The 20,780-nt window shown below is 42.3% G+C and overlaps 1 protein-coding gene across 10 annotated transcripts in view; it reads left to right on the forward strand.

Moving 5' to 3' along the window:
• LOC117560669 (glutamate receptor-interacting protein 2-like) overlaps positions 1-19,562 on the forward strand; it is a 522,557-nt gene extending 502,995 nt beyond the window's left edge. For all 10 annotated transcript variants that reach the window (XM_034237604.1, XM_034237605.1, XM_034237602.1 and 7 more), the window contains exons 21-25: positions 6,601-6,715; positions 7,729-7,924; positions 9,176-9,399; positions 13,463-13,609; positions 16,368-19,562. In XM_034237604.1, the coding sequence (XP_034093495.1) occupies positions 6,601-6,715; positions 7,729-7,924; positions 9,176-9,399; positions 13,463-13,609; positions 16,368-16,532 (847 nt within the window). In that variant the 3' untranslated portion in view covers positions 16,533-19,562. The remainder of the gene's footprint in view (positions 1-6,600; positions 6,716-7,728; positions 7,925-9,175; positions 9,400-13,462; positions 13,610-16,367) is intronic.
• Positions 19,563-20,780: the final 1,218 nt, after the last annotated feature.

The following is a 20,780-nucleotide window of genomic DNA, read 5'->3' on the forward strand; positions in this document are numbered from 1 at the left end:
ATTGACTGCAATAGTTAAAAATGGGATATATTATGGGATGTATCTCTGGAATTATGAAAGTTATGAATGAGAAAAGTAATAGCCATCGATTCCCGACCGAGCTGAACGTTTTGATGTTTGAACGGAGTTTCTGCGATGTTCAATGCGGGAGAAGAAGCGCGGCAAAATAAGTCGGCGGAATAATAAGTCGGCGGAATAATAAACTTTTCGTGCGTAGAATAACACTAAATAAACTGGACGAGCTTCAGCAACTGGTTAGTAGAAACAGAGACTTTTCTTCATCTTGTGTTTTGTGCTTCACTGAGACCTGGCTGTGTGGATGGATTCAGGACTTAGCGCTGCAGCTGGGAGGCTTCCAGCTGTTCAGAGCGGATCGTGACACGGAGCTCTCTGGCAAATCAAAAGATGGAGGAATATGTTTTACACAAACAGTGGCTGGTGCAACGATGTGACAGTGATTCTGCAGCACTGTTCTCCCACTCTGGAAACTCTTATCATCAACTGCAAACCCTTTTATTCCCCCCGCGAGTTCTCTTCATTCATACTGGTCGGTGTTTACATTCCACCGCATGCGAACGTGCAGGAGGCACAGCGCACACTCGCCGACCGACTTATCCGGACTGCCTAGTTATTGTTCTTGGTGACTTTAACAAAGGCAACCTCAGCCACGAACTCCCAAAATACAAACAGTTTATGAAATTCCCCACCAGAGAGGGGAATATTTTGGATCACTGTTACACCACCATCAAGGGAGCCTATCACGCCGTCCCCCACGCTGCACTGGGCTACTCTGACCACACCATGGACCACCTGATTCCTGCATACAGGCAGAAACTCAAACTGTGTAAACCTGTAGTGAGGACATTCAGGCAGTGGAGCAGTAAAGCTATGGAGGAACTTCAGGCGTGTTTGGACTGTACTGACTGGGACATGTTCAGGACTGCCACTCAAAGTCTGGATGAATATACAGAGGCTGTGACGTCATACATCAGCTTCTGTGAGGAAAGCTGTGTACCAACACGCACCAGGGTGAGTTTCAACAACAACAAGCCCTGGTTCACACCAAAACTGAAACAGCTAAGATTGCAAAAGAAGGAGTCGTTTAGAAAAGGCGATAAGGCACGTTTTAGAGAGTCGAAGTACGTCTTTGTCAAGGCGGTGAGAGATGCTAAACAACAATACTCTGAGAAACTCCAACATCAGCTCTCAGCAAACGACTCTGCTTCTGTCTGGCGTGGTCTAAAGGTGCTTACACACCGAGCCGATTATCGGCGTCTCGACACAGGTTCGGGAAAGCCCCATGAGCTTCTCGTTGTAGAGTGAAAATGGAACGCACACGCTATTTGTTGTTTGTTTATATCACGCAGTCTGTTCTTCTTCTCTCAGTATATCACGCAGTCTGTCTTCCGGTTGTTGCCTCTTTTGAATGACGAATACACACTACTTGGCCGTCGGCTGAAGTCTTTGCGGTGTGATCCAGTGCGAAACATGGCCAAGACACAGGAGACGTGAGGCGACGTGAGGCGACGTGAGGCGACGTGAGGCGACGTGAGGCGACGTGAGGCGACGTTCCGTCGGGACGTGTTCTTTGGTGTCAGTTTGGTGTGTAAGGAGCTTTATGTGCTGTTTACACGAGAACGCAAAGGGTTGTATCCGCTACTTTTCTCTTTCGTATAGCCCGTTCGTTCACACGAGGCCGTAACAGAAACGCGGAAACGGACCCGCAAACGATAACGGGTCCCAAGGTGGACAGATCTGCAAACGGAACGCCCCGGGGGGGCAAACGGCTCTGTGTGTACGCCCTATCCGATCATTTCCTGATAACGATGAAGCCATAGCCCCATCTCTCCCCACCTCTGCTGCTCACTGCTGTAGCATGGTCAGTAGCTACTGATCATGCTACAGATGTTAGTGCAAAATCTACAGCTCGACCATGCTACAGATGTTAGTGCATAATCTACAGCTCCTCTACCACAACCATAAGCAACATGGAGAATTACATGAACTAAATGTTGCTAAATCCACCATGGGGCATAAACAGAAGGGCAACCATGCTCTGGGGTCTTCTTCGCTGCTTTTGGTACATTTTGTGGTGAAAGTACAGCGCCACTTACAGGCCCGGCATATGTACTACAGCGCTTTCGAGCGGTCTGGTGCGGAAGTACAGCGTCATTTACAGGCCCGGCATATGTACTACAGCGTCTCCAGCGCTCCCGAGCGGTCTCGTGTTATAGAGTAATTATGTCGTTGAAAATCTTAGGTCACAGGCTTCTCCAACAATGCAACACAATAATACAGATAAGCAGACAATATTAACCTATATTAAAATATACTATATTAAAAGTAATACAAAAAGAAAAAATGTTTTTTCTTTAAAAAAAATTAGAGAAAAAAAAAGTGGAATAGTGCAATACAAGTCTGACTATATACAAGTTATTGGAGTGATATATTATATAATAGATAAATAATGACTAAGTAGCAGATTAATGTTATGAAATTGTTTCAGCAGTTCAGTTGTTTAACAGTCTTATTGCCTGTGGGATGAAGCTGTCACTGAATCTGGTGGTTTTTGTCCGGATGCTGCGGTAACGCCTGCCAGGCGGCAGCAGAGACAACAGTATGTGGCTGGGGTGATGGGGGTCTTTTATAATCCGGAGGGATTTCTTCCTAAGCCGTTGGGAGTAAGATCCTCCATGGATGGCAGCTCCGTCCTGGTGATGTTCTCTGCAGTTTTCACCACCCTCTGTAAAGCCTTACGATTGAGGGTGGTGCAGCTGCCATACCAGGCCATGATGCAGCCCGTCAGGATACTCTCTATGGTGCACCTGTAGAAGTTGCAGAGTATCCTGGAATCCTCAGCCTGCGGGGGAAGAAGAGCCGCTGTCAAGCTTTCTTGGTGATGGTGGTGGTGTGAAGAGTTCATGTCAGGTCCTCAGTGATGTGGACCCCAAGGAACCTGAAGCTGCTGACTCTCTCCACCGTAGTCCCATTGATGGCGATGGGGGCGTGTCCCTCTCTCTGCTGCTTCCTGTAATCCACAATCAGCTCCTTGGTTTTGCTGACGTTGAGATGGAGATTGTTATCCTGGCACCAAGATGTCAGGTTTCCGACCTCCTCTCTGTACGCTGTCTAGTCGCCGTCTGTGATCTGGCCGATGACGGTCGTGTCGTCAGCAAACTTCATGATGGTGTTGTAGCTGTGTGTGGCCACGCAGTCAGGAGTGAACAGGGAGTAGAGGAGAGGGCTGAGCACGCAGCCTTGAGGGGCACCGGTGTTGAGGATCAGGGTGGAGGATGTGATGTTACCCACCCGCACTGCCTGGGGTCTGCCCGTCAGAAAGTTCAGGATCCAGTCACAGAGGGCGCTGTTGAGCCCGAGATCCTCACTGGAGACATGCCACGTCCCAGCATGTTTCAAAACCTCCACCATCATCGCGGTTCCCAAGAAAACAAGGATCACAGGATTAAATGACAACAGACCCCTCGCCCTGACCTCTGTGGTTATGAAGTCCTTTGAGCGCCTTGTCCTGTCCCACATCAAATCCATCACAGACCCACTCCTGGACCCCCTGCAGTTCGCCTACAGAGCCAACAGGTCTGGGGACGACGCTGTCAACATGGCCCTTCACTTCCTACTCCAACACCTGGACACAGCAGGTACCTACGCCATGATCCTGTTTGTGGACTTCAGCTCCGCCTTCAACACCATCATCCCGGCTCTGCTGCAAGACAAGCTCTCCCAGCTGCACGTGCCCGACTCCACCTGCGGGTGGATCACAGACTACCTGTCTGACAGGAAGCAGAACGTGAGGCTGGGGAAACACGTCTCTGACCCCCGGACCATCAGCACCGGTTCCCCTCAAGGTTGCGTTCTTTCCCCTCTGCTCTTCTCCCTGTACACCAACAGCTGCACCTCCAGTCACCAGTCTGCCAAGCTCCTGAAGTTCGCAGACGACACCACCCTCATCGGACTCATCGCTGGTGAGTCTGAGTCTGCCTACCGGTGGGAGATGGACCATCTGGTGACCTGGTGTGGGGAAAACCACCTGGAGCTCAACGCTCTCAAGGCAGTGGAGATGGTTGTGGACTTCAGGAAGAACGCAGCCCCACCCGCCCCCATCACTCTGTGTGACTCCCCAGTAACTGCTGTGGAGTCTTTCCGCTTCCTGGGCACCATCATCGCCCAGGACCTCAAATGGGAGCAGAACATCTGCTCCCTCATCAAAAAGCACAGCAGAGGATGTTCTTCCTGAGGCAGCTGAAGACATTCAACCTGCCAAAGACAATGATGGTGAAATTCTACACCTCCATCATCGAGTCCATCCTCACCTCCTCCATCATCATCTGGTACGCTGCAGCCACAGCCAAGGATAAGGGCAGGCTGCAGCGTGTCATCCGCTCTGCAGAGAAGGTGATCGGCTGTAATCTGCCATCCCTCCACGATCTGCATGCCTCCAGGACCCTGAGGCGGGCAGGGAAGATAGTGGCCGACCCCTCCCACCCTGGACACAAACTGTTCACCCCCTCCCCACTGGCAGGAGGCTGCGCTCCATCAGGACCAAAACCTCTCGCCACCTGAACAGTTTCTTCCCCTCCGCTACCGGCCTCTTAAACAAGGCCCGGCCCCCCCACTGACACTTTACCTCAGCCACAACGTAGACTCTCTATGCATTACATTAATGCACACAATGTTCAATACTGCTTACTGCACATATTTCTTATTTCATATTTTATATCCTATAATTCATTCATAGCATTCTATTTCCATGTAAATGACTGCTTTATTTTATTGCTATTTAACTATATTATATTGCGGTGTCCTTAAAGATTTCTTGTTTTATATTTTATGTCTGCACCATGACATCAAGTCAAATTCCTTGTATGTGTGAACCTACCTGCAATAAACCTGTTTCTGATTCTGAACTGTAATGGCATTATTCAAATAATTGTTTTGTTTATCCAAAAGTAAAAAATGGCCGGCATAAGTTCTGGGCCCAAGGTGGTGTTTTCAAATTCCAAAACCAAAAGATGATCAATGTTTAATGATATATTGATACAAACAACTGAAAGAAATTGGGCTTTTTTTTGGTAATATATTAAATAACTGCATAATCAAGGTTCAAGGTTCTTTATTTGTCCTACGAACATAGCTACAGAGTAGTTATGTCGATGAAAATCTTAGGTCACAGGCTTCTCCAACAGTGCAACATAATAATACAGAAAAACAGAAAAATATAGTGCAAGTAAATATTAAAAAGTAAATCTTCATCACTGTGGTGTCTACATTTTATAATCCAGTAATTCAGACTTCATTTATTGTGCCAGTGTCAGCACAGTGTTTGTGGTGAAGTGGACATTTCAGTGTGGAATTGGAGTCATGTGGCTGGTGAAACTGACAGAGCAGTGTTTGTGTCAGTGTGATGAGTCAGGAGGTTAATCCTTGTGAGGATAGCAACATTCACCCAGGGTTATATAACACTAATGGGGGTGGAGAGACAGAGAGTGAGAATGAGGTGAGACAAATATCAGCTGCACAGTGAAAGTGAATTAATGTTGTCAGCCGAGGACGCTCAGTGTTGAAATATTACTCATGATGCAGTTAACCAGAACAAATAGCCTTAACACTGCTCTGTCTTCACATACCACGTTCATTTCTGCCTTTATGTGCAGACTCAATTCCACACCATTCCACCATTTGATTATTACAATGACTCATGTTTAGTTACATTATCCTAGTGTTCAAGCAGTGGTAGAATGTAGACAAGTATCTTAACTCAAGTGTTGTTCTTTACATGAGTATTTTTCATCTACTATCACTCCGTCACATATATTTGACAGCACTGGTTACCAGTCACTTTATAGATGCTTTATCAGATGAATAGCTTATAGAGAGAAAACATCAACTAATAAATAAACAGTGACATATCATTTTAGGTTAAGATATCAAGTTGCTGTATACATGGTAATTGCAAATAGCCCCACCTTTACCAGCTGTGAAGAACACTTTAATGCATCAACAATAACAATGCAGTAATTTAATATATCATTTGGAAATGTTCCAGTATACAGTACTTTTACTTTTGGTACTTCAAGTAGGCCCTATTATGCGTTTGGGGTTTTCCCTTTCCTCTGTTCTATGGGTTTTCGTGCATGTAAAAAGTTTCTCTCGCACCTGCCTAAAACACCTCCATTGGACTCCTTTGTTAGTGACATCACTATATCACAATTGTGCTTCTATTGGTTAGTAGCCAACGGCTACGACCTTTGTTTGAGCATGTTAACATGTCACAGTAGAAGCACAAAATACAAATATGAACCTCAAAAAAGATCATAATATGTCCTCTTTTAAGACCTTTTTCATGGCAATACCTTTTTACTTTACAATTTGGCTTTAGAGTACTTCCACCTTTTTCAAGGTAAGATAAAAAGCTACAAGTAAAGAGAAAAGCACACTTTACATTTTAAACAAGTCATGACCATGAAGCACATCTACCAAGACTTAGCACAAAAAGTGTTTTTGACCAGCTAGGTACAAGTGACCCTGACAGTAACTTGCTTTCAAAGCAGCTTATTTAACTTCATTTTTGTTTGTGTGTGACAGATTTATCGGCCAACAACCAGACGGTATAATGTTGGATCCAGATGACAGTTTCTGGTGTCAGGCGCTTGAGGATCTGGAGACGTGTGGCCAATCAGAACTGCTCCGAGAGATTGAGGTCAAGTAGCATGCAAGCATCCACCGCCAACTTAGATGAACAAGTTGTAAGCTTTATTCAGCAAAATGCTTGAACCCTAAAGATACCACATACAAATTAGCTGTTGGTTACAATAGTGTTACGTTCCCTTTTGGGTCTAGGGGTTCCAAAGGGAAGAATCACGACCAGAGTAGAATTGGTATACGTTACAAGTGGTTTATTTGTAACTATAAAGAAACACAATAATATACACAAACAGTCGGGCACAAACAAAGGGCCAAACTGTTACTATTAAACAAAAGGAGAACTCCAAAAGAGAGCTGCACAGTAATACACAAAAGGAAAGAAAGTACCTCACTTCTAAAGTGGAACAAAGTAATAAACAAAAAGAGACTGAGTGAGAACACAGCTGTTGCCGATCTACAGGCGCTAATCTATCCTGGGTCAAAGCAATACGCACACAAAGGCTGATCTACAGGCGCTAAGATAACCTGGGTCTAAGCAATACACACACACTATACTACACACAAAACCCTACGACACACTGCTAATAAGTGTACCTAGCACAGAAAACCTGCTTAACACGCTGCTAAGCAGTCTAAAAATGCACAGAATAAGGCGGCAACACAACGAGAGGCTGGAGGCGTCTGTCCCACAATACAGAGCCTCCCGAATGATGTCCTTGCCCGGCCTTTGTACTCCTCCCCCGGATGACGTGGCAGAAGCGGGCGGGGATTGGACGACGTCAATCCAATCACCGCGGATGTTGCGAGGACGGGACGGCCAATGACATCAAAGGAACTGCACAGCTCATTTACATATACACACACAAACAGAGTTAATGGCACAAGGAAAACAGCGGCTGTAACAAATAGCATGTTAGCATTAGCATCAAACATGAACAAAACTCTCCCCAAATTATACACTTACGCACAATCCAGCTGGATTTAAACGTTATTTTTTAAATCAGTATTGTTAACAAATTAGCAATAGTTTCAGCTGCCATTTAATTGTATATGTTTTGGTGTGTGCAGGCGTCAATAATGACAGGAACAGCCATCAGTCTGGGTGTAGAAGGTGCTAACAAGCCTCAAGCTGAGCCCATACTGACCCACAGCAGGATGAGCCCGCTGCGGAGAAATTCCCTCCTGCACCAGGGAAACCTGTTCCACCAGGGGACACACCTGCATGAGCATGCTCACCTGCATGAGGAGGCCCAACTCCACCAAGGTATATATATAAACAGCAGATGTGACAGCCGCAAGGTTGCCTCCCCAAGCTCATAATATATCATTCAGTGGCGGCTGGCCAATAGGGGGCGATAGGGCGCCGCCCTCTCTAAACCACACACACAAATATTATTATTAATAATAATAATAATAATATTAATTAATTATATACATTGTAAATATTTGTTTGTTTAAAATATGGAATGCAGCCAGAAATATGTGTAAAATATGATTTAAAAAATAATTTGCGCAAAATATATGCTTTTCTTAGTACACTGTATGACTGAAGTTCATTTCTGGGGCGATGGAGAAATTGCCCCACGGAGGCGGGTCTCTGTAGCAGGTTAACCAATTGCTGATTCAAGATAACATGTGTCATAAAATTTAGGCAATCAGCGTCCTCAAAACTAATACCAGAGGGGTGATTATTTTATCGCTCCAAGTAATTGATTGGATTGCGGTGAGGAAACACAATGAGGAGTTGGATAAAAACAGGCATATTTGATCAAAAATAATGACGTTTTGTGGGCTTTTGAGTTGGCTTTGCGTGGGCATGTTGAGACTGACTCTTCAGTCAACCCTGGCATTTTCAGGGGATTGGTGGATTTAGTTTCCTCCCTGCACACTGTGCTGGAGGAGCACCTGAAGACCGCCACCGTTTTTAAAGGCACGTCAAAGACGTACACCACATTGATTTTAAGAATACGAATAATTATTATTCGTTTGTAACATATTCAACTTTTTTTTTTCTGTAATATATATATATATATATATATATATATATGCATACATACATACATATACATATATTATATATATATCATAAATATATATATATATATATTTCCATGTATATATATATATATATTATATATACATCATATACCCTATCTTTAGGGTATATGATGTATGCAATACTTGCATACATATATGTATGCAAGGATTGCTAATGCCATTGTTTTAAGTTTTTGTACATAGTCCTCAGTCTCAAATGCTTAAATTGTTTATGGAGGCATTGAAATGTAAGACTGGTAAATTAACACTGAAAACTCCTGTTTGTTTTGCATTAAGTCATACTGGAATGTTTGCTGAAATTTATTGCATGTGGCACAGCCCTATCTAGAAAAAATTCCACCAGCCGCCACTGATATCATTACCTAATAAAAATGTTTTCTAATTTGGGAGAAATGTTAAAAATGAACTGATATAATCTTTCTTAAACATTTTGTATTAACCTTATAATTCCACCCAGACGCCCACCTTCTCCAGGAGGCCCATTTCAACCATGAGGCCCACCTGCAGCATGAGGCCCACCTGCACCAGGGGGCCTACATCCACCAAGATAACCAATCCCTCCTGCACCATGATTCCAAGCCTAAAGCCTCCCTGAGAGTGTCAGAGAGGACGTGGGAGTCTCGTCGGATCAAAGAGGAGATGCAGGGCATTCTGTCCCCAACGCCTCTGGAGCTGCACAAAGTGAGTCCAAACCGTCTGGAGACAGGATGTGGGGTCTGTTCTGGGTTAGGACTTGTGATGTACAGTATGTTGATCTGAGGGATCTAGTGTAGGGTGAAAACTAAGAACAAGGACAGGTATTGAGAGTCTGATGTGTTGATAGCAAGAGTTTTATTGTACAGTCTAGTTTAAATATGTTTCACTGCAGAGACTTAGCTCAGATTTGAGATTTGCATTTTAAGAAATATGATTACTTGCTTTCTCTTTCACAGTTAAACACTACGATCGATAGTATAATCATGTCTGTGGAGTGTGGACATTATGGATAGTGGATGTCAAAATGTACCAATTCTGAAATAATGATAATTGATTCAAAGTTTACATTGTTTCTCTTTAATATGACAACTTGACATTAACCAACCCAACATATCTACAATCTAAAACTGTCATAGATGGCATACTGCTCAAACCTAAAGAAAATCACAAAAGTTATTCATGACAGCCAATGTCAATACCAACCACATATGACAGTCAATTGTTGCATATCCGGCCTGTTATGACATGTCATAATTTACAGAATCACACTCAATCATAACATATGCAGCAGTAACTTAATCCTTAGGCATAGGGTAGGAAACCAGTGGTTCAAGTCCCCAAACAAATGGTTTAGTGTAACATTTTAAAGAGAACATTACATTTTTAGTGTGCAGTATATCCTGTTACAGTAAAGAATGTACGTATAGTGTAGCAGCCCTACCCCCTTTGGCAGCAGTTCTGCAGGCAGCTACATGTCTTCACCCTCTGGGGATTCACAATTATGACCATATACATAATATGTGAGGGTGTGCCCAGACGTGTACAGCCAAGAGTGAAAAACACGTTTGTTTTCCAGAGTAAGAACTTGTTGCTTGTTGGCCATGAGCCAAAATGGAGCCTTTAAATGGTGTCTCAACAAAAGAGCCTACACTATTCTAAAATCATACAATACTGCCTTTCTTTTAATCTATAGTTCTTAGCAAAACATCTGGTTTCCATTATCCTGCAATTTTACAGTACTGAGAAGTGGTCTTTAGTTTAAGTGGCCTGTCGAACATGTATCCTGTTAAAGTATGCAAGCTTTGCTTTTAAATGAGTTTATACCAATCCCCATCACAGCTGTGAAGAGCACAATACAAAAATCCATTAATCTGTAACCAAGGGGACTCGTTATAAATCAAGAAAAATGTAGGATCTTTGTAAATGTTCTTTAAAAATAGGAGAAAAACAACCCCTTGCTAAGTGTTAAATAAAGGGCCGAAACTTAATTTTGGATTGACTTTAAGGGCTCTAACACTTCTGACTAACTCTCAGTATCAGTTGGCTAGGGTTAGGGTGACCATTACCATTAAGTGCAGTGTCTCCTTATATATAGGCTTCCCTTTTTCCTCCAAAAGTAAAACCAACAGCAACTTTACAGTAGCTATTTTTCTGTCAGGCATATTGTCAATTAACCTTTGGAGCATATGATGAGACATATGAATGGGCGGCTAATTTGTTGTGTCACTGACCAATCATTTCCTGACCAAGCCTTTCTCTCTAAGCTAATGGCCAGCTGTTATCATTGTGTTCTGTTCAAGTGCAACTTTTACCTTTTAAACATTGTATCATGAGATGTGACACTATATTCCAGTTAATGCTGGTTTGTTGTGTTTGGTCTTGTGCTCTTGAAACCAACCCCTGCTGACCTTTGTTATGGGTTGTTTTACATTTGGTGTGTTAACCTGTTAAGCCCTGAGCCTGATTTCCAGGTCTCAGGCTCGAAAATGACATACCCAGAACAAATGACTATAGCTTTACTTCTAAGTACATTAATAATATTTTTTCTCAAAGCAATGATAAACCTGTGAGTTGGATGAAGAAAAGTCAGAATCAATATAGAATTTTTTTTTGGAACATCCAAAAGAAAAACATTACTTATAGTGAAAACCACCCTGGCCTTGAATGATGGGATAGTAGACTAAAAGCTTTATGAATCCAAATTATAACATATAATAAGTACCCTGTATCAAGATTGATGCAACACAAGTGACATTTGACAATTTAGTGAGGTTTAGCAAAAAAACTAAAACTTCTGGGGTCATTTGGGTGTATTTGCCATATCTCTGGCCCCCCTCGGTCGATTATGATGATTGACATCTCTTTTGAACCGTTAGAGCCAATATAATTGAAGGGGGGTTCCTAAATCCACCTACACGTTACCATTGAGAAGTGAGAGTGATGTGCACGCAGTTTCCCAAACGGAAAGCTACGTTACACTCTGAAAACTGAAAACTAGGCTTATTGCCATCAAATTATGATGGATTATCAGTAATCATTTCAAAGTGACACAGACACATTGGATTAACCTTCAGCAGCGTTTTTATCGTTTTAATGCCATTGAACACAATTTTTGATCAGAAACAGCAAAGGTAAGACGTATTTGCCGTTTTGGCTCAGTAAAGCTACGTTGTGTGTTGCCTGGGTTTGCCTTCGCTGCCCTGAGTTCTGGTCACAGTGATGATACTTATACCTCTAGAATCTGGAATCTCAGCTTTTATATGATATCTTGTTTGTGCAGATCCGATAAGTAATACAGTATTTCTACCGTGAGTTCTGTGCTAAGTGCGTTAGCATTTTTTCGCTCAGGGCTCATTCAGAGGCTTGGTATTACCCTTGTGTTTCGTTTCGGTAACATTTTTTCATATCGTCAGTTAGCTACGTTTCTTCCCGTTAAGTGGATATGACACATTAATACAGCGTTTATCAAAGTGTGGGGCCCGCCCCACTGGGGCGCAGAGATGTGATAGGTGGGTCGCGAATGGACGCGATGAACGGGAGATTATTTTTGTATACATGTTTTGGACCTCAGGCCGGAATCGAACCTGGGTCCTCGCGGGCGGTAGTGGACTGTTACAGCCGGAGACTCACAACGGCGGTGGACTTTCACAGCGCCGGAGCCTCGCAACGGCGGGTGTTTGCGGGTGCCGATGCAGTACTGGCGCAGCAACGCTGTGAAAGTCCATGACCCACCTATGCAAGAGCCAGCGGCCCACCGAAGGCAGCAGCCCACCGGGTAAAGTCCAGAATCTCCCGGTGGCCAATCCGAGCCTGCTCACACACACACAACTGAAACCAAATGAATGTGAATTCTGGCTTGGAGTGGAGAGGGTGTATCCAGTAATTGGGCAGAGAGCTGTGCACATTCTTCTTCGCTTCGCCACATCTTATCTCTGTGAAATGGGCTTTTCAGCTGTTGCAACACTGAAAACCAAATACAGATCTAGGCTCAACATTGAGCACGACTTGAGAGTGGCATTGTCAAGCCTGCAACCGCGTTTTGAAAAGATGTGTAGTGCAAGACAGGCTCATTGCAGTCACTAATAATCCAGTGATGAGACTCATGCATTCAATTGGTCATTTGCATTGCTGAATGTATTTCCTGAATGTATGAATGTATTGATTTGTTATTGATTTTCTCTATTTTGAACTGATGTTATTTGTTATTGATGATATTTGTTATTATTGACTGATGTTATTTGTTATTGATTTTATTTGTTATTATTGACTGATGTTATTTATTATAAGATGTAGAACTTGACGTTATTTAAATACATTTGACAATTTTAAGCTTGACCTACCATTGATAACACAATTGCATAGTAGGCCCTTTTTCTATATCTTTGGAACTCAGCCCATTTGAGGCAAGGATTGACATTATTTTCTCTATTTCTGAACTGTTATTTGTTATTGATTTTCTCTGTTTTTGAACTGATGTTATTTGTTATAGATATATTGTTATATTGTTATAGAACGATACATTTGACCATTTTAAGCTTGGCCTACCATTTTATTGGAGCGATGAGGGACAGGTGGAGCTTGAAAAGGCCCACCTGTTCAAAGTGGGGAAGGACAGAAAAAGTTTGAGAACCACTGCATTAATAGGTTGTTAAATATTAAGAAGCCCTGAGACACAGTTTTGTGAAAAAAAAGCCTGCAGCCCCCGCTTTGCTTTAAGTCAGCCAATGCTTTCCAGGTCAATCTCCCATCCTTGTGTTGTTTCCTGTAGGTAACTGTGATAAAGGATCCAGAGATCGACGACTTTGGCTTCAGCGTGTCCGACGGCTTCTTGGAGAAAGGAGTTTATGTCAACATGATCAGACCTGACGGGCCAGCTGACCGAGCGGGCCTCCGACCCTACGACAGGATCCTGCAGGTAACATAAAGGGAATCCATTTGATATTATTAATATCCAGGCAACAGCTGTAGAACCCAATGCCCATTAATACAACGTTCCAAGAATATCACATAGCAGCTGGACCATATTTATGGAGAGTGGCAGATTCTTAACAGGATAAGACACATGTAAGCTTATTTTATCGCCTTCAGGCTCGTTAGTTGGGTAAACTGAGATGCCGCGTTTGAAGGTCTCCTATTATACTATTTTCAGGCATATATTATAGGGCTCAGATATATAAAAATGTATCAAAAACATGTCTATGAAGTGTTTTGCTCAGAATACCAAACAGATCATGCATTTTAGCCATGCTTCATATCCCTCTATTTCAGCCCTATTACTAAAGTGCTGATTCTGGGTCTGCAGGTTTAAAAAAAAAAAAAAAACGAGAGATACTAAGCTAAATGCTGCCATTATTAAACGCCATATCATGTTCAAAACCACATCAAGGATTTGTTCTGAAACAGTATGGAGCTCAAATGCGTTTTCTCTTGCGGGTTTACCACAAGGTGAGTTCCTTTTTGTATACATACTCTCCAGTGGTGGCTGGTGCATTTTTCTCCAAAATGTAAGCAAACTTATACACAAACTCAAAACATATGTCATATTACAACGCAGGGCTAGCTCAAAGGCACACAGCACTTGATACAGTCTATTATTTTAGTGCCTGTTTTTGTAATCCTCCTTATTATGCTTACAGATCCCTATCCTGTAGCCCTCATTGGACAGCTGTGTTTACTTTCCTAAACATGGCTAGTCGCATAGCATCCTCCATGTTGAGTCTAGTTTGTTCATGCTTTTTAGTTTTTTCTGATATGTGCTTTAAGTCACTCACATCTGTCTGGATCCATGCTGGGTGGTCCATAGACGGGTCTGATCCTGACGTTTGGAAAGGGAGGCAGGGGGAGCAAAATATAGCCCTGGTGTTGCTACAGGTAGTTAGCCAAGTCTTCTTGCTAAACCAGCTCCTTGAAAAAGAGCAGGTATACTGCCTTCCTCTGTCCTTAACTCCTGCCTATGTCACGCTGATCCGGTCCGAGCTCTTTTACTTTCAGCTTTCCCTCCAGTGTCTTCCTCTCAAAGAGTGTTTCTTTAAGTGATTAAACATCATTTTCCTTTTCCATATTCGCTATAACTTAGTACTTTTTTAGCATATTGTTTATTATATTATAACTTAGTACTTTTTTGAACACATGTAAGATATGCAACACTAAGCTGTCTGTGGCTCTTTCCTGCTGTAACGCTGCAAATGTCCCCTCTGTGGGACTAATAAAGGTATTCTGATTCTATCTAGTTTTGTTTACACTCCGTCTCTCTCATTCAAACGTCAATAACTCACTCTGACGCTCCTGCTGCCCCCTTGTTGTTGGCGGTGTCAACAGCTGCTTTGGGCGCAGTTTGGTGTGCCCCGAGCTGCTCCTATCTGTTGCATTGAAGAGGTGCGGAATGCGCATGCACCACTTATAACGAGAGTCAATGGGCAAAGATTTCTGTGCCCCAAGCAGGAAACACGTGACTTATCAGTAACTTTAGACATCGTAAAACAATTTTTATCGATATTTGAACGTATATTATACAATTAACTGACACCAACTATATAATATGTACCTTGTTCATTAAAAAAAGTGTATACAATTAATAACATTTAAATATTTTGTAATGACAATCTAGAATGTGGAAAGAGGTGGGGCGGCGCCCCTAGTGCCCCTATGGGCTGGCCGCCACTGATACTCTCTCCAGTAGAGGTTAACTCTGAGGGTTAGCGATGCTTGCTAATGTAAACAAAGACCATATTACGTCCAAAACACGCTGCGCATTGTTTCTGATACAGCAACGTTTCTGATAGGGCCGTGCGCGTAAAGCCAGCCCACATTTCTGATATTACGTCATATCAGACACAAATCTGGATCAGCTCCGTTGTTCCCCCGTTTTTAGAGATGTGGGTACAAAGGAAAAGAGAGAGGGTTTTATTTTCTGACACTTTGTGAGTTCCCTGACACACCGGGGACACATATTTATGTATAAAAGACATCAATAAGTGCAAAACCATTCATTGTCTTCAATGTAGACATGCTGCAGGCGTGGTCAAACGAGGTAGTGGTGCGCCAGCTTTCACAAGCTACTATTTTCAAGGCATGAGAAGGGCCTGACAGCTGCTCACAGAGTTAAAAGAAGTTCAACATTTGGAACGCAGCAGTAATACTCAGAGTTTAAAGATGTATACATAGATATACATACTGTATAGAACTATATTCATTTCACGTTCGCCTCTGCTCAAATGTTGCATGATCATTAATATCTTCTGTTATGTGTTAGTGGGCAGCACGCACACACACCAAAACAGGAGCGGGACAGAACTGAGACCGAAACAGGTGTCTCATTGGCAGGTTTCATTATATATAAATAAAAAAAGACTAGGACGAACACATGTTGATAGGGGAAGATGGTCATGGTCGCTTATCGATGGTGGCGCAACCTACCTCAGTGGCCGTGAAAAAATCTGACCAAAAGTCGGCATCTACAGCCCAATCAAAGCTCCTTAAGTCTTTCAGATGTTAAAGACGCTGCATGTCCCTTCGTGAGTAAACTAACCTCTATCTCTTTATTTAAATTGCTTAAATCAAAAAGCCGCTCCAACAAGCAAGAAGTGAAGATAAATGCAGTAAAGGCCTGGCAGAATGTCACCAGTATAATTGACAAAAGCAGCCCTTTTCTGCCGCTCCCCGTCTTTGTCCAGGTGAACCACGTGAGGACCAGGGACTTTGACTGCTGCCTGGCGGTGCCCCTGATCACAGAGGCCGGGGACAGACTGGAGCTGGTCATCAGTCGTAACCCACTGGCCAATGACGACGATGACGCAGAGGACAATAACAACACGTTTGACCATCATCTAGACCTGTAACACACAAACACACACATACTGTACATGCACATGCACACACTCTGCCACACCGGCAGGGGATGTACAATAACTGGTGATTAAGTTGCAACTGAAACTGGCCCAAACCCACACCACACTCCACCGGCTTGCAATAGTTCTACTGAAACACAGAGACTCCTTCAGGAACAAACTCACACTGAATTGCATGCTCACACAACCACCCCTTCCCATTCACACCGGGTTGAACTGCTGTCATACCATATTATTCTCACTGGGATCTTGCAGAGAAACCACCAGGGACACTCTCATTAAGGCGGGCTGGCATTCAGCGTTGTTCCAACATAAACAACCACTTCTCTGGCACTTTAACCAGCCATTAACTGATTTTGACTCTTTAAATATTATCTTTACTTTAAAAAATCATAAAAACCTGCAATTTGGATGAGGTAATTCTAGCAGTTTTTAATGCAAGGTTTATAAAAAATATCTAGTGCTCAAACTGCCTAGCTCAGTTGGCAGATTTGTTTTTAGAAAAGCTATTACTACTCATTATGAAGATTGATCCAACTGTTTCTACAATGTAGCCGTTGTGAGAGTCCATATTGCTGCTAAGAATCTGCTCAGTTATTTTGTGGAAAGGTCAAGATGAGCTCTCAGCTGTCGCATGGAGTTTGAGTATATTAGATACCTCTGCACATAATAGGGTCACAGTGATATATATTCATGTGTGCCATAGTTACAAGGTCAAGACACTGATGTCATCACAACTGCCAATTTCCTTCTTTTTTTATCCAATCTTCTAAGGGAAAAGAATAAAAGGGATGGATTTTTTTCTTGATTGCTTCAACATTTTCAACAATGCTGTGCTCATGGAAGTGCGTGGGAAATATCTTTCTTTCTGCACCATTTATTAGATTATTGACCTTTTTTTGTTTTTTTGCTAGAAGAGTTGCCAAATTGCCAAGTCTTTCTCGACCGTTGTCTTGGAGCACTGGGTTGGTATCGCCTCAGCTTATTGCTAAACTACAAAGTCAAAGAGCAGTAGCTACCATGTATGCAATTTAGATAGCATTGCTCATGGTCAGGGCTCACAATAATCAGAGAAAAACACATGTATGTCATTAAAGGGGCTCTGTGGAGCACTTTGATGAGAAATCTGGTACCTCTTTCATTTTAAGACATTGGTTTAATGCCATTAACAGCATGGAGAACAAGTTACAGCATCACTGTTGTTTACACTGTGATAATAACAAAACAGAAATAAAGCTATGTTCCTTAGCAACAAACATAAAACATGATTTGAGTTGCAAGTAAACAAAATGGTAGAAAATGTAAAGGCCAGTGGGAAAATGTGTACTTCATTTATCTTTAAGAATACAAACAAACTATTGGGTCAATTTGTAATTTCCCCTTACATACATACAAATATGACCAGGCACTCACAGCCCAACATACATGTCTTAACAGCAGATAACATGATTTTTTAAAGACTTCACATTTTCCCCTGCATGGTTTGATATAGTGTTTATGCTTTACACGCAGATGTCATTTGAATCCAGCACGTACTGCTGCTTACGAATGATTGTAAAAATTACAAGCATAACAAAGAGTATTTTCCGCTATTTGGTTTAAATGATTATTTATCAAGATCACTTGTGCTGCCTATGTAACAGATTAAGAGCTACAGTGTGAACAGCAAGCTAATTTAAAAAGAAATCATAAATAAATACCAAGTTGTGGCAAAAATGCTTCACTTAGCACCTTCATATGACATCTGCAGTACAGATCAACCATGAACATTACATGTTACTGCTGTTTGACTTTGTAGGCAGAACGGACCTTTGTGTGGCCATGATCGGAGTAAACTGCATCATCTGCATTGAGGTTGATTTATTATGATGCTTAAGAGTGTGGGTGCTGTTTAGATGTAAGTCACACACACGAACAAGCGTATCGTCTTAAACAGTGCCCGTATGCACAGATAACACAATGTTTGTTCATGTTTCTGTGTGTTTGGCTGTGACGAATCCTGCATCTCTGTTTCAAATGTACATGTGTATGAGATTGGTATATCTGAAAAGATGCAACTCAATTTGGGATGAACTTTAGATTGCATTTTGCACTGTGACCTGGTATTTGTCCCCCATATATTATAAGTGCGTTAGGAAAAGATTGCAGCGAGTTTAAATCAAATAAATGCAACTAATGGTCCTTCAACAGAGTTTCAGAATAGTAGGAGCAACACCTTACTCAAGTATTGCCATTGTGTTCATTTAATGATATTGTCCTTGAAAAAAAAGATTCCTGAAATGTTTCCATATACTACAATGATCCTTTAGGTTCTCATCATTCCTGCTACTTTTAAACATTTCAGATGTATTTCTTATTTCAATCATGCCCATCAGTTTGGCATGGCGTATGGGATCTATAATACCCTTAAGATGTGGCTGCTCTGCAGATAAAGCAAGTAAGAGTTGCAAATTCAAAAAACTATTTAAATCAGTACTGTTGAAAACAAAACACGGTATCATACTTATTGAATCCCTCCAAAATGGCTTCATTCTCATTCCTGTCTTCATGTTTTCTCTTATTTTTGCAAAAACTCACTCCGCCCTTATTACCTGTGGATTACAGAAGTGAGACTGGCTGACACCCTACTACTGCACATGGCAGAGTGTGTGTGTCAGAAGGAAAGAGTGTACGGTAATATTTTTATATATGTGTTCCTGTATGTAAGCACAATAGAGAGAACTAATGTTGTGAGTGCACAAAATGTTTGAGCGACAATAAACACAACACAAAGACACACAGGAATACTACAGTATTCAGAGTGTGTGTTAAAGAGAGAAGAGACAGAGAATAGCCTTTGGCCTCTGAAGGATTGGACATTTTTCAACAGGAACAATCACAGCCTCTGTTCTCCCTCTCTTTTTTTGCATGTCTCCCTTTATGTTACATACAGTGGTGTAGTGGGCGTTGGACGTGCCGTACCTCCACTGAGAGAGAGAGAGAGAGAGAGAGAGGAGAGAGAGAGAGAGAGAGAGAGAGAGAGAGAGAGAGCGAGAGAGAGAGAGATGAGAGAGAGAGAGAGAGAGAGAGAGAGAGAGAGAGATAGAGCGAGAGAGAGAGAGAGAGATAGAGAGAGAGAGAGAGAGAGAGAGAGAGAGAGAGAGAGAGAGAGGACTTAGTTGCAATACTGTAGCTTATGCAATTTAGGCCTATAAATTGTTTATGTAATTTATGTGCCAGTGTGTCCATGGTTTTGTGTGTGCGTTGAGCGCAGCGCCGTCTGCTTTTTGCAGTACAGTAACTAAAGTAGGACTAAGCATACCGGTAGTTGGACCTGTCTGCCCGCTTTGTGAGTGCACTGCGCGCGTGCGCACTTGTGTGGCATTGTTTGGATCTAATTAAAATAGCGTCCCCCCAGTAAAAATATCCCCACTACACCACTGGTTACATAATACTGTTAAAATCCAGCTGCCCCTCTTTGAGAACACCAGTGTGTGTTGTGAGAATGATGTGTATATGACTTTATCCAACCGAGTCTCACGGCATTCCGTGTTATAGTCACACAGTTAATTTAATCTATTGATTCGTGTTCACCAACACGATTTTCCCCTTTTTTTCGTTTCACACAGAACGATTTTAAAAGCAATGTATTTCTATTGGTAGTATGTTTCGCGCCTGCACCACGTCTTTTTGTCCGGTCGGGTCTTGGAAGACCAAAAGCTGTGTGGTTCATAAAAACATTTTAAATGGCGCAAAGAGCCTCAGAATACTGAAATCTGTATTTTTATATTTTTTTCCTTCTAATGTGTTATTATTTGGTGCAGGCACGAAACATACTACCAATAGAAATACATTGCTTCTAAAATCGTTCTGTGTGACACGAAAAAAAATGGCGTTATCGTGTTGGTGAACACGAATCAATAGATGAATTTTCGTGACTATAACACGAAATGCCGTGAGACTGCTGTATTGCTTTATTGGTACGCTAACAACAGTTTGTGTTGCGGTTTCTGTGTGTACAATATACACGTGTGTTACATGTACGTATCCAAGAATGTCAGTGTTTCTCTTTTCTTTTACGCATGTATGAATTTTTGAGCATGTTTGTGTGAATATGTGTGTGTGTGAATCTTTGAGTGTTTCAGAGAAAGAGAGCTAGGCGGTGTACATCTCATTGTACAGTGGTGAAACCTTTCAGGGCTGTGGGGCGCTCTGGACCCCCCACGAGACTGAAAACAGTGTAAAGAGAGACAACTTTTT

Source organism: Gymnodraco acuticeps, unplaced genomic scaffold (genome assembly GCF_902827175.1).
Source record: "Gymnodraco acuticeps unplaced genomic scaffold, fGymAcu1.1, whole genome shotgun sequence".
Taxonomy (NCBI): Eukaryota; Metazoa; Chordata; class Actinopteri; order Perciformes; family Bathydraconidae; genus Gymnodraco; species Gymnodraco acuticeps.